A 12,260-nucleotide genomic window follows, 5' to 3' on the forward strand; every position below is an offset into this window, starting at 1 on the left:
AAAACTATGAAATCTGATGTGTGAAGTGAACCTCTTCATCTTTTGCATGTTAAGGTTCCTTTGTTTATCGCCAAAAGAAAAAGCACTCGGCAAAACAAAAAGTGGTAGTAGCAGTTGCACCACACTCTGTTCCCTTCTTTTTCTTTATATATTTTTTATTTTTCTTTTACATTTTTTCCTCCTTTTCCCTTGTTATCAGAGTAATTCCAAAACCTCTCTCTCAATCAAAGTATCAATCTTTTTGGTTCCTTCTTCTACCCCATTACAAAAAGATGGAAACTTTAGCTTCCCTCACTCTTCACTCAAACCACAAGAGCTTTGGAGCTTTCTGGGTGGTAAAGAAGAAGAAGAATAACATTGAGGAAGGAACCTTAAACATTGCATTGGTATTGGTATTGGTGGTGGAAGGGACATGGCCAGTTCTAGTGGCACAAAGGGTCCCTTTGAGATGGTTAGGCAACAATCAAGGAGGATGCAAAGGGCCCCAACAAGGAATGTGGAATTGGGAAATGAGGAAGGTGTTGTGGACAGTGAGATTGTGCCTTCTTCACTTGCTGTGCTTGTGCCAATTCTCAGAGCAGCACTTGAAATTGAGGAGGAGAATCCTAGAGTTGCCTATCTTTGTGAGTATTTTTCCATTGGGTTTTGATTGTTTTTTAATGCTTAATCATTGGAAAATAGTGTAAGTGTTGTATTGTGACTAGTTAGTTGTTAAGTGGTGATGTTCACCAGGAATTGTTTCTGTTTTGAGTATGGAAGTAAAGGACTAAAGGTATTAAAGGGTAAACACTGTGGATTTCCTTGGATGATTTGTGCATTTTGTCCTTTTTTTTTTATTTTTTTCAGAATGAAAGAATATATTGTTTTATAGTATTCTGAAGTGCAAAAGTTAAGGCCGGGGGGGGGGGGGTATCCCAATTAAGCGTTGCAAAATGCCAAAATGAACAACAATTGAGACAACACTTCAAATATAAAATTTGTATCACATGTTATTGCATGATTATAATTTGTTTTGTGGAAGGAAAAGAAAGGGGGGAGGGGTTAAAAGAAGAAATATTATGAGGGGGAAGAAAAAAAGGACATTAGAAAAAGAGTTGGATATGATTAAAAAAGAAGAGGTTCCTTTGTTATTTCTTTCACTGCCCCTAAAGTTGATAGATGAAAAAAATCAACTGATTTAAATTAAGAGGGCACATGCAACAGTGACCTCACTTTAAATAATCATAAGGATTTGGCTGTAGGGCAACATGAAAATAAGTGGGTGATTGCATCAGAGCTAAAATTTCATCTCTGATATTTCAATTGATCTTTAGTGATTATCTTGTTGAGTACCACTATTCAAATGAAATACAAAACTTTCCGGTGAGCTTTGACAATTATTGGACTTTGAAAAAGAGTTCAGCAATAAAGATGAATACTTGATAATAAAGGCTAAATTAAGTTAATATGATCATCTATAGAGAAAAGAAAAGAGCTCTTCCAAATTTCCTAGTGGTTGGAAATCTTTTGAAACTGAGATATTACCACTGAACTGAATATCCAAACAAATAAGAGCCTTCTTCAAAATCTTTAAACCAATTGAGGATTATCACTACTTACGATCTCATAAAGGTTATGAAAATGTGGTGGAGAGTCCACGTTTTTAAAATGAAAGGGAGTGAAGCCTGACTTTATGGTGCATGCTCGATCTCGAAAGAATACAGTAATCAGTGATGAGACATGATTAAGTCTCTCATAGGACATCAGAAAAGAATATGCCCAAATTATAGGGAAAAAGAAATGAAGAATGATAAAAATGGCTGAATAATTATTCAATGAAAAGCATACAGTAGAAAGTAAAGCAAGTTGTTTTCACTTCTATTATTTATCAAAATAATGTAAAAAAGAATATATTGAATTTCAATTAAACAATAATTGTTAAGATATAGTGGATGCCTATCGTTAGCATCATATGGGCCATCAAAGTTGTCCTTATGCTGCAGTCCCCTGTCAAGAACATACTTATATGTCTCCTTTTATCATTTCTACCTCAACGGTGGGTTCCTCTTTGTTACACAGAAAACCGACACATTGTTTCCTCATAGTCTCTGCTTTGGCAGATTACTAATACTAACCCATTTTCTCAAGTTGGGAGAAGAAACTCTGAGTTGCCTGAGACCCTTCATTTCTCGTGAGGATTTGAACCGCCAAGTTGCCAACTACTTACTGAAAATCCTTTTTTCTGGGGCTGCTTCAGTGAACCTAAATTTAGTCTGTTCAACATAATCCAAACATAACCCAAAGGAAAAAAGGACTTGGTAAAATAAATAAGTAAATATATATCCAAAACAAGCTCTCATTTAAATGTATCATATTGAAGCCAGATTATGATTGCAGAATTGTTACTTTGACAGCAAACACAAGTTTAAAGTCTTTCTAAAAAGGCAATGAAAACCAAAAATAGAAGGGAAACATTTTTTCAGCACATCAAAGTTGATTTTAAGTAATATTTGCAGAAAAGCATATGATACTGAGGAGTTTCCTCTGTTTGTTTAACTAGGTCGCTTCCATGCGTTTGAGAAGGCCCATAAAATGGATCCAACATCTGGTGGGCGTGGTGTTCGTCAGTTCAAGACTTACCTATTGCACAAACTCGAAAAGGTACACTCATCTAATTTTATTTTCTTGCAATTCTTATAGTCCCTGAAGGTGCTGTTTTGTTACTTTTCATTGGTGTCTGAGCTTGTAATGATGGATGTCCTGTTGATTTGTGTCTAAAATATTAATCTCAGCCTAATAATATTTTTTTCTTTTTCATTTTAATGAAAGTCTTCTTTTTGTCAGGAAACCATTAGCATCAAACAATGATTATGTTAAGGCTATATAGTGATCATTTGTGAATAAGAACACCAGTCATTTCTTAATGCCGATCTGAAAAAAGAGATCCTAGTAGTTTATATATTAAACATGATTAGAATTTCCTGGTTGCAGGAAGGGGATCTTACAGACAAACTGGTTAAAAGAAGTGATCCTAGGGAGCTGCAGGCCTACTACCAACAATTCTATGAGAGAAAAATTCGGGAGGGAGAAAATTCCCTAAGACCGTGAGGCTTTATCTTAAATTTGTTCTTGCAAGTTTTGTGAATTGTGTTATGAAATCTTGTTCTTTTGATTGTTGTTCTTGAAGGGAGGAGATGGCTAAGAATGTTCAGATTGCCACTGTACTGTATGAAGTGCTGAAGACTATGGTACCTCCACAAAGTATTGACGAGAAGGTTTGTTTTGCTTGATTAGGCTACCATGACTAAAATTTGTAGAATAATTCTAAACATAGAAGGACATGGACTGAGGTTGTTTTATTGCCAGACCAAAATATATGCTGAGGATGTTGAGAAAAAGAGGGGACAATATGAACACTATAACATCCTTCCATTATATGCTGTTGGTGTTAAACCAGCAATCATGGAACTTCCTGAGGTTTGTATGTATGGGATATATGCATTGTTTGTTTTGCTTCTGTTAATGATATAATTTCCTTGAAAGTTAGCTTTTTAACCTGCTTTTCTTTTTTTTTTCTTTTTCTTGAAATTGTAGATCAAAGCAGCAATTGCTGCTTTAAGTAAGGTGGAAAATCTTCCAATGCCCATAATTCGTTCAATTGCCTCTAATGATGATTCTGCAATGCCTACAGAGAGGGTTAAAAATGTGAATGATATACTTGATTGGATTGCCTCAATTTTTGGGTTTCAGGTAATGAATATTATTTTATCTATTTTATTACTTAATTTTTGCCGACCTCACCTATGGGATAAGATTTAGTTGTTATTTTCTAGTGTCTAATTTCACTTTCATTGGAAGTTGTTATGTCACGACCCAGAATTGGGCTTGTGACCGGCGCACAGGCTAAGCTACTTAGAAACACCACTTAACATAACAAGTCTGTTTAAAAATTAATACATGAAACAATAAACTCTTTCAAACAAGTAGTATGACAAATATGCCAAAATTTTGGTAGTGTTTTCTTTGTAATTTTATTATTCTAAATTATGATAACTTGTTAGAACAATTTATAACTAGACCACAACCAATCCAATCCTAGATTCTTATAATATCAAAAACATCTATTACATAACCAAACTAAAAATCTAACTCCTTAACAACTGCAAAAAATCCAAAATTTAACACAAACAAAAAGAAAGAGGACCACAAAACAATGGGAACCTACTGCTACTAGGATAAGCTGATGTTTCCAATAGCTTCTCCGCTATTTGATGATCTGGAAATAATAAATAAATAAGAAGTGAGTCACACAGACTTATTAAAGGCATAATAACCACAATGAACAGGAAAGTAAAACAAATAAGCACAAGTAGCTCAATATCTTAGAACTTGCTTATAACATGTGAATTATAAAAATAAATTCATTCAAATTGCCTTTCCAAAAGTTTGGTCGTAAATCAAAAGTTCAAAACTATACAATATTAAATAAAAATATTTTTCATTCTAATTGTCTTTCCAAAAGTTGGCCATAAATCAAAAGTCCAAAACTACACTATTAAATAGAAATATTCATCCAATCACAATTATTGTAATGGAGTACTTATATACCAAAATATGCATAATAGTTTTCTAAAATATTATAAAAAATATATATATATATATATAGTATTGTAAGGGTCATTCATGAAAGAACCAAAGTCCAAAATAGGTCCATCTTGTTGATAGTCCCCTTCTTCCAAGGGCAGGCTCTCCCTTAGGGGTAGCTCATCTAACGGGTAACTTTCTTCTTGGTTATATCAAATTGTAATTAATCCCAACAGGAGCAATTCTATCTCGTTGATATCCCTTTCTATGCATTGGCAACTCTATCTAACGGGTAACCCTCTCTTCTGGGAGTATAATTAGGTGCACTTAGACCGTTGTTTCCACTAATTGTTATGGTGTTCTAACATAATTTCTCCCTAAAACGTTTTCGTTATAAAAAGTCATTTTTATACACAAATCAAATTTATTTTCAATAATAAAGATCTTGATACATATATTTCATAATTAAAAACTATCAAAATTAAAATTGTTACTTCTTTCATTCTTTATATATAATTCATATAATTTAACAAAATATGTATCATAAGAAATAAATTTAAAATAATTACTTCTTTCAATAGATTCATAGTTAAAATTTAAAAATATACCTTCTAATGAATAAAGCATGCCAATAACTAATTTTTCTTATATCATAGAGTTGTGAGTATACCTTGGGAATTCAAATAAAAATTTTCTTTCCATTTTCCAATGGGTAGCACCCCTTTCTCTTTAGAGCACTATCTCTCACTCCAAAAATTCACCTCAAAGTTCTCCTTGTCAAGGAAAAAAATAATTGGATTACTGGATTTTTTCCGAAATCTCAAAAGGATAAATGAATGCAAGAAAATGAATTCCCACTTGAAGGAATGAGAAAAAATGGGAGGAATGGCACTATGATATGATAATTCAAGGAATTACAAGAACTCGATGAACTATAGAGAAATAGGGAATCTTGAGACGAAAAAAGATTCTGAAATTCTATTATTCAGAACAAAAGTACAAATAATTGTGAATTGTTATGTAAATCTCTCCTAAAGAACTATTATTCTCCCTATATATAGCTGCAGAGTAACTAACAGAAATCACTCCCCTCTAATTTGTCTTATTTATTCTCCAATCCAATCTTTATTTATTCTCTCACAATCGCTATTTATTCTCTCCTATCATTATCCACCGCCCAAAAACATCCTTGTCCTCAAGGATGAAAGGCAGGAAATCACTACAAAATAGTAAAACTCCCATGTGGCATCCTCCGGAAGTTGATGTTTCCATTTTACCAGAACTTTAGTAACAGCCCGGTTGCCTCACTTGACAGTCATTCTATCCAAGATAGATTCTGGTTCACGGGAAGCAAGGCTTGCATCAGTGCTGGCAGGAAAATCTGTAGTAGTAACCACAGTGCCGATATGTTTCCGTAGTTGAGAAACATGAAAAACATTATGAATGCGAGACTCAACAGGAAGTTGAAGTCTGTAAGCCACAACGCCTATGCGATCCAGCACCTTGAAGGGGCCATAAAACTTGGGTGCCAATTTAGCATTAACCCGATGAGAAACAGAAACTTGACGATAGGGATGAAGCTTAACATAAACAAAATTCCCTAACTAAAACTGTCGATCACTGCAATATTTATCGGCAAATTGCTTCATTCGGTCTTGAGCTCTTCGGAGGTGAAATTTCAACAGCTTTAACATCTCCTCACGCTTGGTTAAACTTTTGTCTACTAGCTCATTCTTCGAATCACCAGGAAGATAAGGTAAGTAGATTGGTGGTGGCTGCTTGTAGACTATTTCATAAGGGGTGGCGCGGATAGAAGTATGGTAGGTGGTGTTGTACCACCATTCTGCCAATGGCAACCACTTAGACCATTGTTGTGGGGCATCAACAATCATGCATCGCAGGTAAGTTTCTAAGCAACGGTTCACCACCTCCGACTGACCATCTGTTTGTGGGTGGTAAGCCGAAGAAAGCTGCACTTGAACACTCTGAAAAGCTATAAGATCTTGCCAGAAGTTGCTAATGAAGATAAGGTCTCTATCGCTAGTGATGGTGGCAGGAAAACCATGAAGTTTGAAGACATGATCTAGGAAGGATTGAACCACATCGCTTGCTGTGTAGAGATGAGACAGTGCCATGAAATGTGCAGCTTTGCTTAATCGATCCACAACAACAAAGATAACATGTTTACCGTAAGAAGGAGGTAAACCATCGATGAAGTCCATGGTTATATGCTGCCAAATATGATCAGGAATAGGCAGAGGGTGAAGTAAACCGGGGGAAGCAGCAGGATCATATTTACATTGTTGGCAGATTGAGCAGTGTTGGATGAACGCTTTCACATCTCTAGTCATTCCTCGCCAATAAACCACTGACTTCAACCGTATAGTGGCGTTTCTGCCCAAATGGCTACCAATAGCAGAAGAATGCAACCAGTTGATGATATCCTCCCGGAGTTGCACATTATTGCCAATCACCAATCTTTCCTTCCTGCGCAATTCATCATTCTGCCAAGTGTGATGTCTATGAGACCCTGTATTGGCTTGCAGTTCCATGATCACCTTTTGCAATCCGGTATCGGTGACCCAAGATTGTTTGATTCGTTCCACCAATTCAGATTCTAAAGAATGGACAGTGAGAGCCTGATATTCAACCTCTTCCATTCGTGACAAGGCATCGGCCGCTACGTTCTCATGACCTTGCAATTTCTCTTATTTATTCTCCAATCCAATCCCTATTTATTTTCTCACAATCGCTATTTATTCTCTCCTATCACACTAAGAGGCAAAGTGATGCAAAACTAAGCGTGCTTGGGGGGAGGGGTTGTGTCAAAAGAAAAGGGAACTGATGGAGCGGGGCACTGTGAAAGAAGAAGGAAGTAAATGTAGAATGAAAGAGGTGATGCTCTAACTCTTTTTCTTTTTCTCTTTTTTTTTTTTTGCTTTTAAAGTAAAACGGGGAGTTTCATTTACAAATCTAGAAACAGAATATGGGAATAGAATGCTTTCATTATTGAATAATGAATTTTGATTCACAACATCGAAAAAGTAGATAATTCTCCTCCAAGGTTTTCCCTTTCATAAAGGGTTTCTCCCTTTCTAAAGGGTTTTAGGTTATAGATGGTGGTAGATGAAGTGAGATAGACTGGCACATGATTATAGTTGAATTCGTAGGAGAACTGGGATCAATTTTTTATGTTTTGATCAAAGGAATCAAGTTTATAATAGACTAGGGTTAGTTTTAGAAGGGATGGATTGAAGGTTTAGTGGATATGTTTTCGTTCAATTTATTTTTGAAAAATAAATTTTTAGTTTTTACCAATTTCTTGATATACCTTCTAAAAAAAATGTGTCTATTTCTCTGGAAAAAGCATTACTAAGCATGCACTCATTTCAACATGTGTTAACATTAGGCTGGTTTGGAAGCAACAGGATATTGATTAATGACAAAAATGGTGCTATTTCATAGCTATGAACCAGACCTTCAAATTAGGTTGAAATTTGGAAAGGGTTCTTGAACAAAAAATCTTTCTTGTTATCTGGAATGAGAATAGATCTAAGCAATCCTTAAAGCATAATCATTTGCAGATTGGTGTGTTTGTGGCTGAAGAAAAATGCCAGTGATTTTCAGTGGAAATATCTTCCTTGAGCTTGGTCTTTGATTTTAGATTAAAATCATGGCAAGTGCACTAATCGTTTTATAGAATACAAAGATATCATTTCCATGAGTATTGGATTCAAATACCGTTTTTTCCCTATATTCCTACTATTTGGATTGACTGAAAGATTAAGTTGATATTAATACATTGAACTAAATGAATTTCAAAGTATAAATTTCTATGACGAGTTAATGTTTGTAATTTTCTAATTTCTTTTAATTTTAAAAAAACAAAGATTAAAGTATGAAGTATGAATTAAAGAACATGATAACTTTCAATTGAAATAAGATAATAAAGATAAGTGTTAGGATTAGAATCCTCTTAGCTCTCCTTTCACATGTTCTAATTTTTTTCTCCAATCAACATTCTCTCAATTAGAAAAATGCCAGTGTTTTTCAGTGGAGATATCTTCCTTGAGCCTTCTATGGAATAGGTTTTTCTCACTAAAAACATGACAAATGAACAATTAAATGTCATTGTTTATCTTTGGCTTGTACTTTCTTTAGAGCTTTGCTTTTTTTTTTTTTTATGAGTTTTTGTTAACTTATAAAGGGAATGGAGAGCTTATGTAGCTTATTCTTCCTTCTTTATGTCATGATTTCATTTATTTAGAAGTTGTTCTACAAGGATTTCTTGCTCTCCTTTTGTATATTTCTCTTCTTTCTATTATTTAATTCCTTTTTTAAAACAGTAAAACTTATCAAAATACATGGTATAGTGAAAATAATGAAAAAAATTCATGCTTGATTTTTCACAATATTAATGGCATCTACATATTGGCAGTATACCATACAGAAAGTTATGCTAAGAACTTATAGAATTTTATTGTAGTGTTTTATTTTATTTTATTTTAATCATCTTGTATGTCTCAAAGGAGTGGATTTGAATCTCTCTTTTGCATCAAAGTTATACTTCTTTTCAACTTTTATTGTTGGCTTCCCATAAGTAATACAGCTATGTGTTATTTTTTTGGTGTGCTTTTCTTGTGAATGATCTGATTTAATGATTATTTCTTTTTTGGGATATGAAGAAAGGAAATGTGGCAAATCAAAGGGAGCACCTTATATTATTACTTGCCAACATGAATATAAGGAACAAGAATCCATCATCTCAGGTAAAATATTGTTTCATGCAAAATCTTATTGTTTTTTTTTTTAATTTCATTTTTAATGGACAGGATCATACTAAATTTCAATGTTGCTTATCATATTGCAAACTGATAAGAAGCTTGTTGCAGCTCCATGAAGAAACTGTAGAAAAGTTGATGACTACAATTTTCAAAAATTATGAGTCTTGGTGTCATTATGTGCGTTGTAAATCTAATATTAGGTAATTGAATGTTTTACTGTGAGTTAATAAAACCCAAGGATTTGCACCTTTAATTGTGTTTCATATAATTATTTAACAAGAGCTCTTTGATTCATTTCGCCTTGGTATATGCAATTTTTTTTAACACTTTATAGGTATCCAGAAGAATATGAGACACAACAGATAGAGCTGATTTTCATTGCACTTTATCTTCTAATATGGGGAGAGGCTTCAAATATTCGCTTTATGCCTGAATGTCTTTGCTATATTTTCCATTGTGTAAGTTTTCTACTACTATCTGTCAAACATTCTTAATAACATAGCGTTCATTTTGCCTTGCTTGTTCTGTGAGTTTCTCATCTCATACCAATACTTTAAGAGTATGTTTGGGAAAAGGCTTTTAAAGAGGAGGACATATGTTTTAATTTTAAATTAAAAAAATTATATATCATTTATGATGATGATAAATGCATGATTAATACATTAAATTTATATTAATACATCAATTGATATCTTTAATTTTAAAAGAATATTAATTTTAAATATATTTATTTAAAATATAAAATTTGCCCTCCCCTCCAAAACTCTCTTTTCCAAATAACTCCTAAAACTTTTAACGAACTTATGTTTCATCATGTTAAACAAAATGTTTCTTGTGATATCTGTTTCAAACTATCACTATCACCTCGATCAATGACATTACATGTGTTTTTTATTCTACCTTTGACTATTCTCTATTCATCAATTTCTTTAATCTCTTGAATCATTTTTCTTATAGAAAGTGAAACTTTGAAATTAAACAGAAGATATTTCATGAATAGAACAGAATATATTCTATTTTCAGATTAAACAAATAAAGTCATTCTAGTTATTTGCCAAAATTAATTCTAATTAAGAAAAGCCTTCTCTAAACCACATAAAATTAGAGTTTCCATTTTGTACATCAATGTATTTGCAGAATATATCTTTGAAAGGAAAAAGATTTCCTCACATCATCAATTCCTTCTAATGAAATTTTTAAGTACTATCCTATAACATTTGCAAATGAAATGTAGCAAGTTGCATGTTTATCTAAACTAAGTTTGTGGGATGGAGACATTTTGCCAGTTAATTTTGAGAACATCTACTATCATGCCAAAATCAACTCTTTGTAGCCCCAATTCTAAAGCCATGCAACATTGTCAAACTTCTGGTTTTAAATTGTTAAGATTTTCCACATTAGTTAGGAATAGAGTTAAAATACTTTTTATGAGGGTTAGAGTAGTCCTTCTCTTATGAGCTAGCTTATAAGAGTGAGTTAGGCCTAAATTTCTTAACATGATATCAGAGTTTATTTAGTTTGAATATTGGGCTGCCCACAAATGTCCAAGCGTGAGGGGAGTGTGTTAAGTTAAGATGTCCCACATTGTTAGGAATAGAGTCAAAATAGTCTTTATACGGACTAGGATAGTCCTTCTGAGTTAGGCTTAGGCCCAAGTTTCTTAATATAAATAAACATGTGGATGGAAAGTAAATTCAAGTCATAAATTTGTATGGTAAGAACTCTACAATCTAGTAGCACTAATCCTGACCCAGTAGCTATGTTCATTTTCAATTTCAACTTTAAGCTTTAACAGAGCAACATAACAAGCATGGGATACATACTGTGTTAATAACTCTTTCGCTCTCTCTCTTTTCCCCCCCAAAGATGTCCAATGAAGTCTTGCAGATTTTAGATATGCATGAGCACGCACATCATGTGACTGGGGGCAGACACCAAGTATTAGCACGTGATGATGAACATTTTCTCAGGGAAGTTATAACACCGATATATGATGTTTTAATGAAGGTCAGTGTGATACGGCAATAATTGGATTATTTGTTGCATGCTTTCAAATGTGTGCCTCAAACTTGTTTGTATATTTGATGAGAAAGGAAGCAAAGAGAAACAACAAAGGCAAGGCAAGTCATTCCAAATGGAGAAATTATGATGATCTTAATGAATACTTTTGGTAAATGTTTCATTGAATTTTTACTCATCAAATATTGAAAACACTTGAAACAGTGGGTTATATATATATATATATATATATATATATACACACACACACACACACAATTTGGATAAGAAGAAGCTCAAATATGTCCTTTTCCAGGTCTAACAGATGTTTTGATCTAAAATGGCCGTTGAATCTCGAAGCAGACTTTTTTAGGCATTCAGATGAGACACAAACAGCACATCGGGTCTGTATCTTTTTCTTTACATTTTGTCTGTGTGTGTCATTTTTCTTCTATCAAATGTTGAATGTAGTTAGCAATAAATGAATAATTGGTTTGTTTTTAATGTGACCATATCATTTACTCTATATTCTTCATGTGTAAATAATTTCTCCTCACATGTTAAATGCCATATTTTATGCCTTTGACAATGTGCCAAGTAATATCCTTTTTTTTTCTTTTTCCCTTTGTCAAAGAATTATTTTATTGATTGATACTGTTTTGTCCATAAGAGATTTACTGAAACAAAAATCAATAGCAAGAATAATCTTGTTACTACTAGCATGAAGTGCCAACTCTCATAGAACCCACATGAATGAGTCCTGCACCAGAAATTTGGATTGTATTAAGATGTCCCACATTGGCTAAAAATAGAGGCAAAATACTTTTTATAAGACTAGAGCAAACATCCTCCTATGAGCTAGCTTTTGGGAGTGAGTTAAGCCTAGTTTTCTTAATTGATTGGGACAAAGTTTTG

General features: G+C 33.4%; 1 protein-coding gene across 1 annotated transcript in view; it reads left to right on the plus strand.

Moving 5' to 3' along the window:
• Window positions 1–295: 295 nt before the first annotated feature.
• LOC113853598 (callose synthase 7) overlaps window positions 296–12,260 on the plus strand; it is a 29,428-nt gene continuing 17,463 nt past the window's right edge. Inside the window, exons 1-12 of the mRNA XM_027484048.1 lie at window positions 296–623; window positions 2,540–2,640; window positions 2,971–3,083; window positions 3,167–3,254; window positions 3,346–3,456; window positions 3,574–3,729; window positions 9,249–9,332; window positions 9,456–9,547; window positions 9,682–9,805; window positions 11,214–11,354; window positions 11,441–11,517; window positions 11,662–11,753. Of these exons, the coding sequence (XP_027339849.1) occupies window positions 413–623; window positions 2,540–2,640; window positions 2,971–3,083; window positions 3,167–3,254; window positions 3,346–3,456; window positions 3,574–3,729; window positions 9,249–9,332; window positions 9,456–9,547; window positions 9,682–9,805; window positions 11,214–11,354; window positions 11,441–11,517; window positions 11,662–11,753 (1,390 nt within the window). The 5' untranslated portion in view covers window positions 296–412. The remainder of the gene's footprint in view (window positions 624–2,539; window positions 2,641–2,970; window positions 3,084–3,166; window positions 3,255–3,345; window positions 3,457–3,573; window positions 3,730–9,248; window positions 9,333–9,455; window positions 9,548–9,681; window positions 9,806–11,213; window positions 11,355–11,440; window positions 11,518–11,661; window positions 11,754–12,260) is intronic.

The sequence above is a fragment of the Abrus precatorius genome, unplaced genomic scaffold (assembly GCF_003935025.1).
Source record: "Abrus precatorius isolate BTA unplaced genomic scaffold, Abrus_2018 Scaffold11, whole genome shotgun sequence".
Lineage (NCBI taxonomy): Eukaryota > Viridiplantae > Streptophyta > Magnoliopsida > Fabales > Fabaceae > Abrus > Abrus precatorius.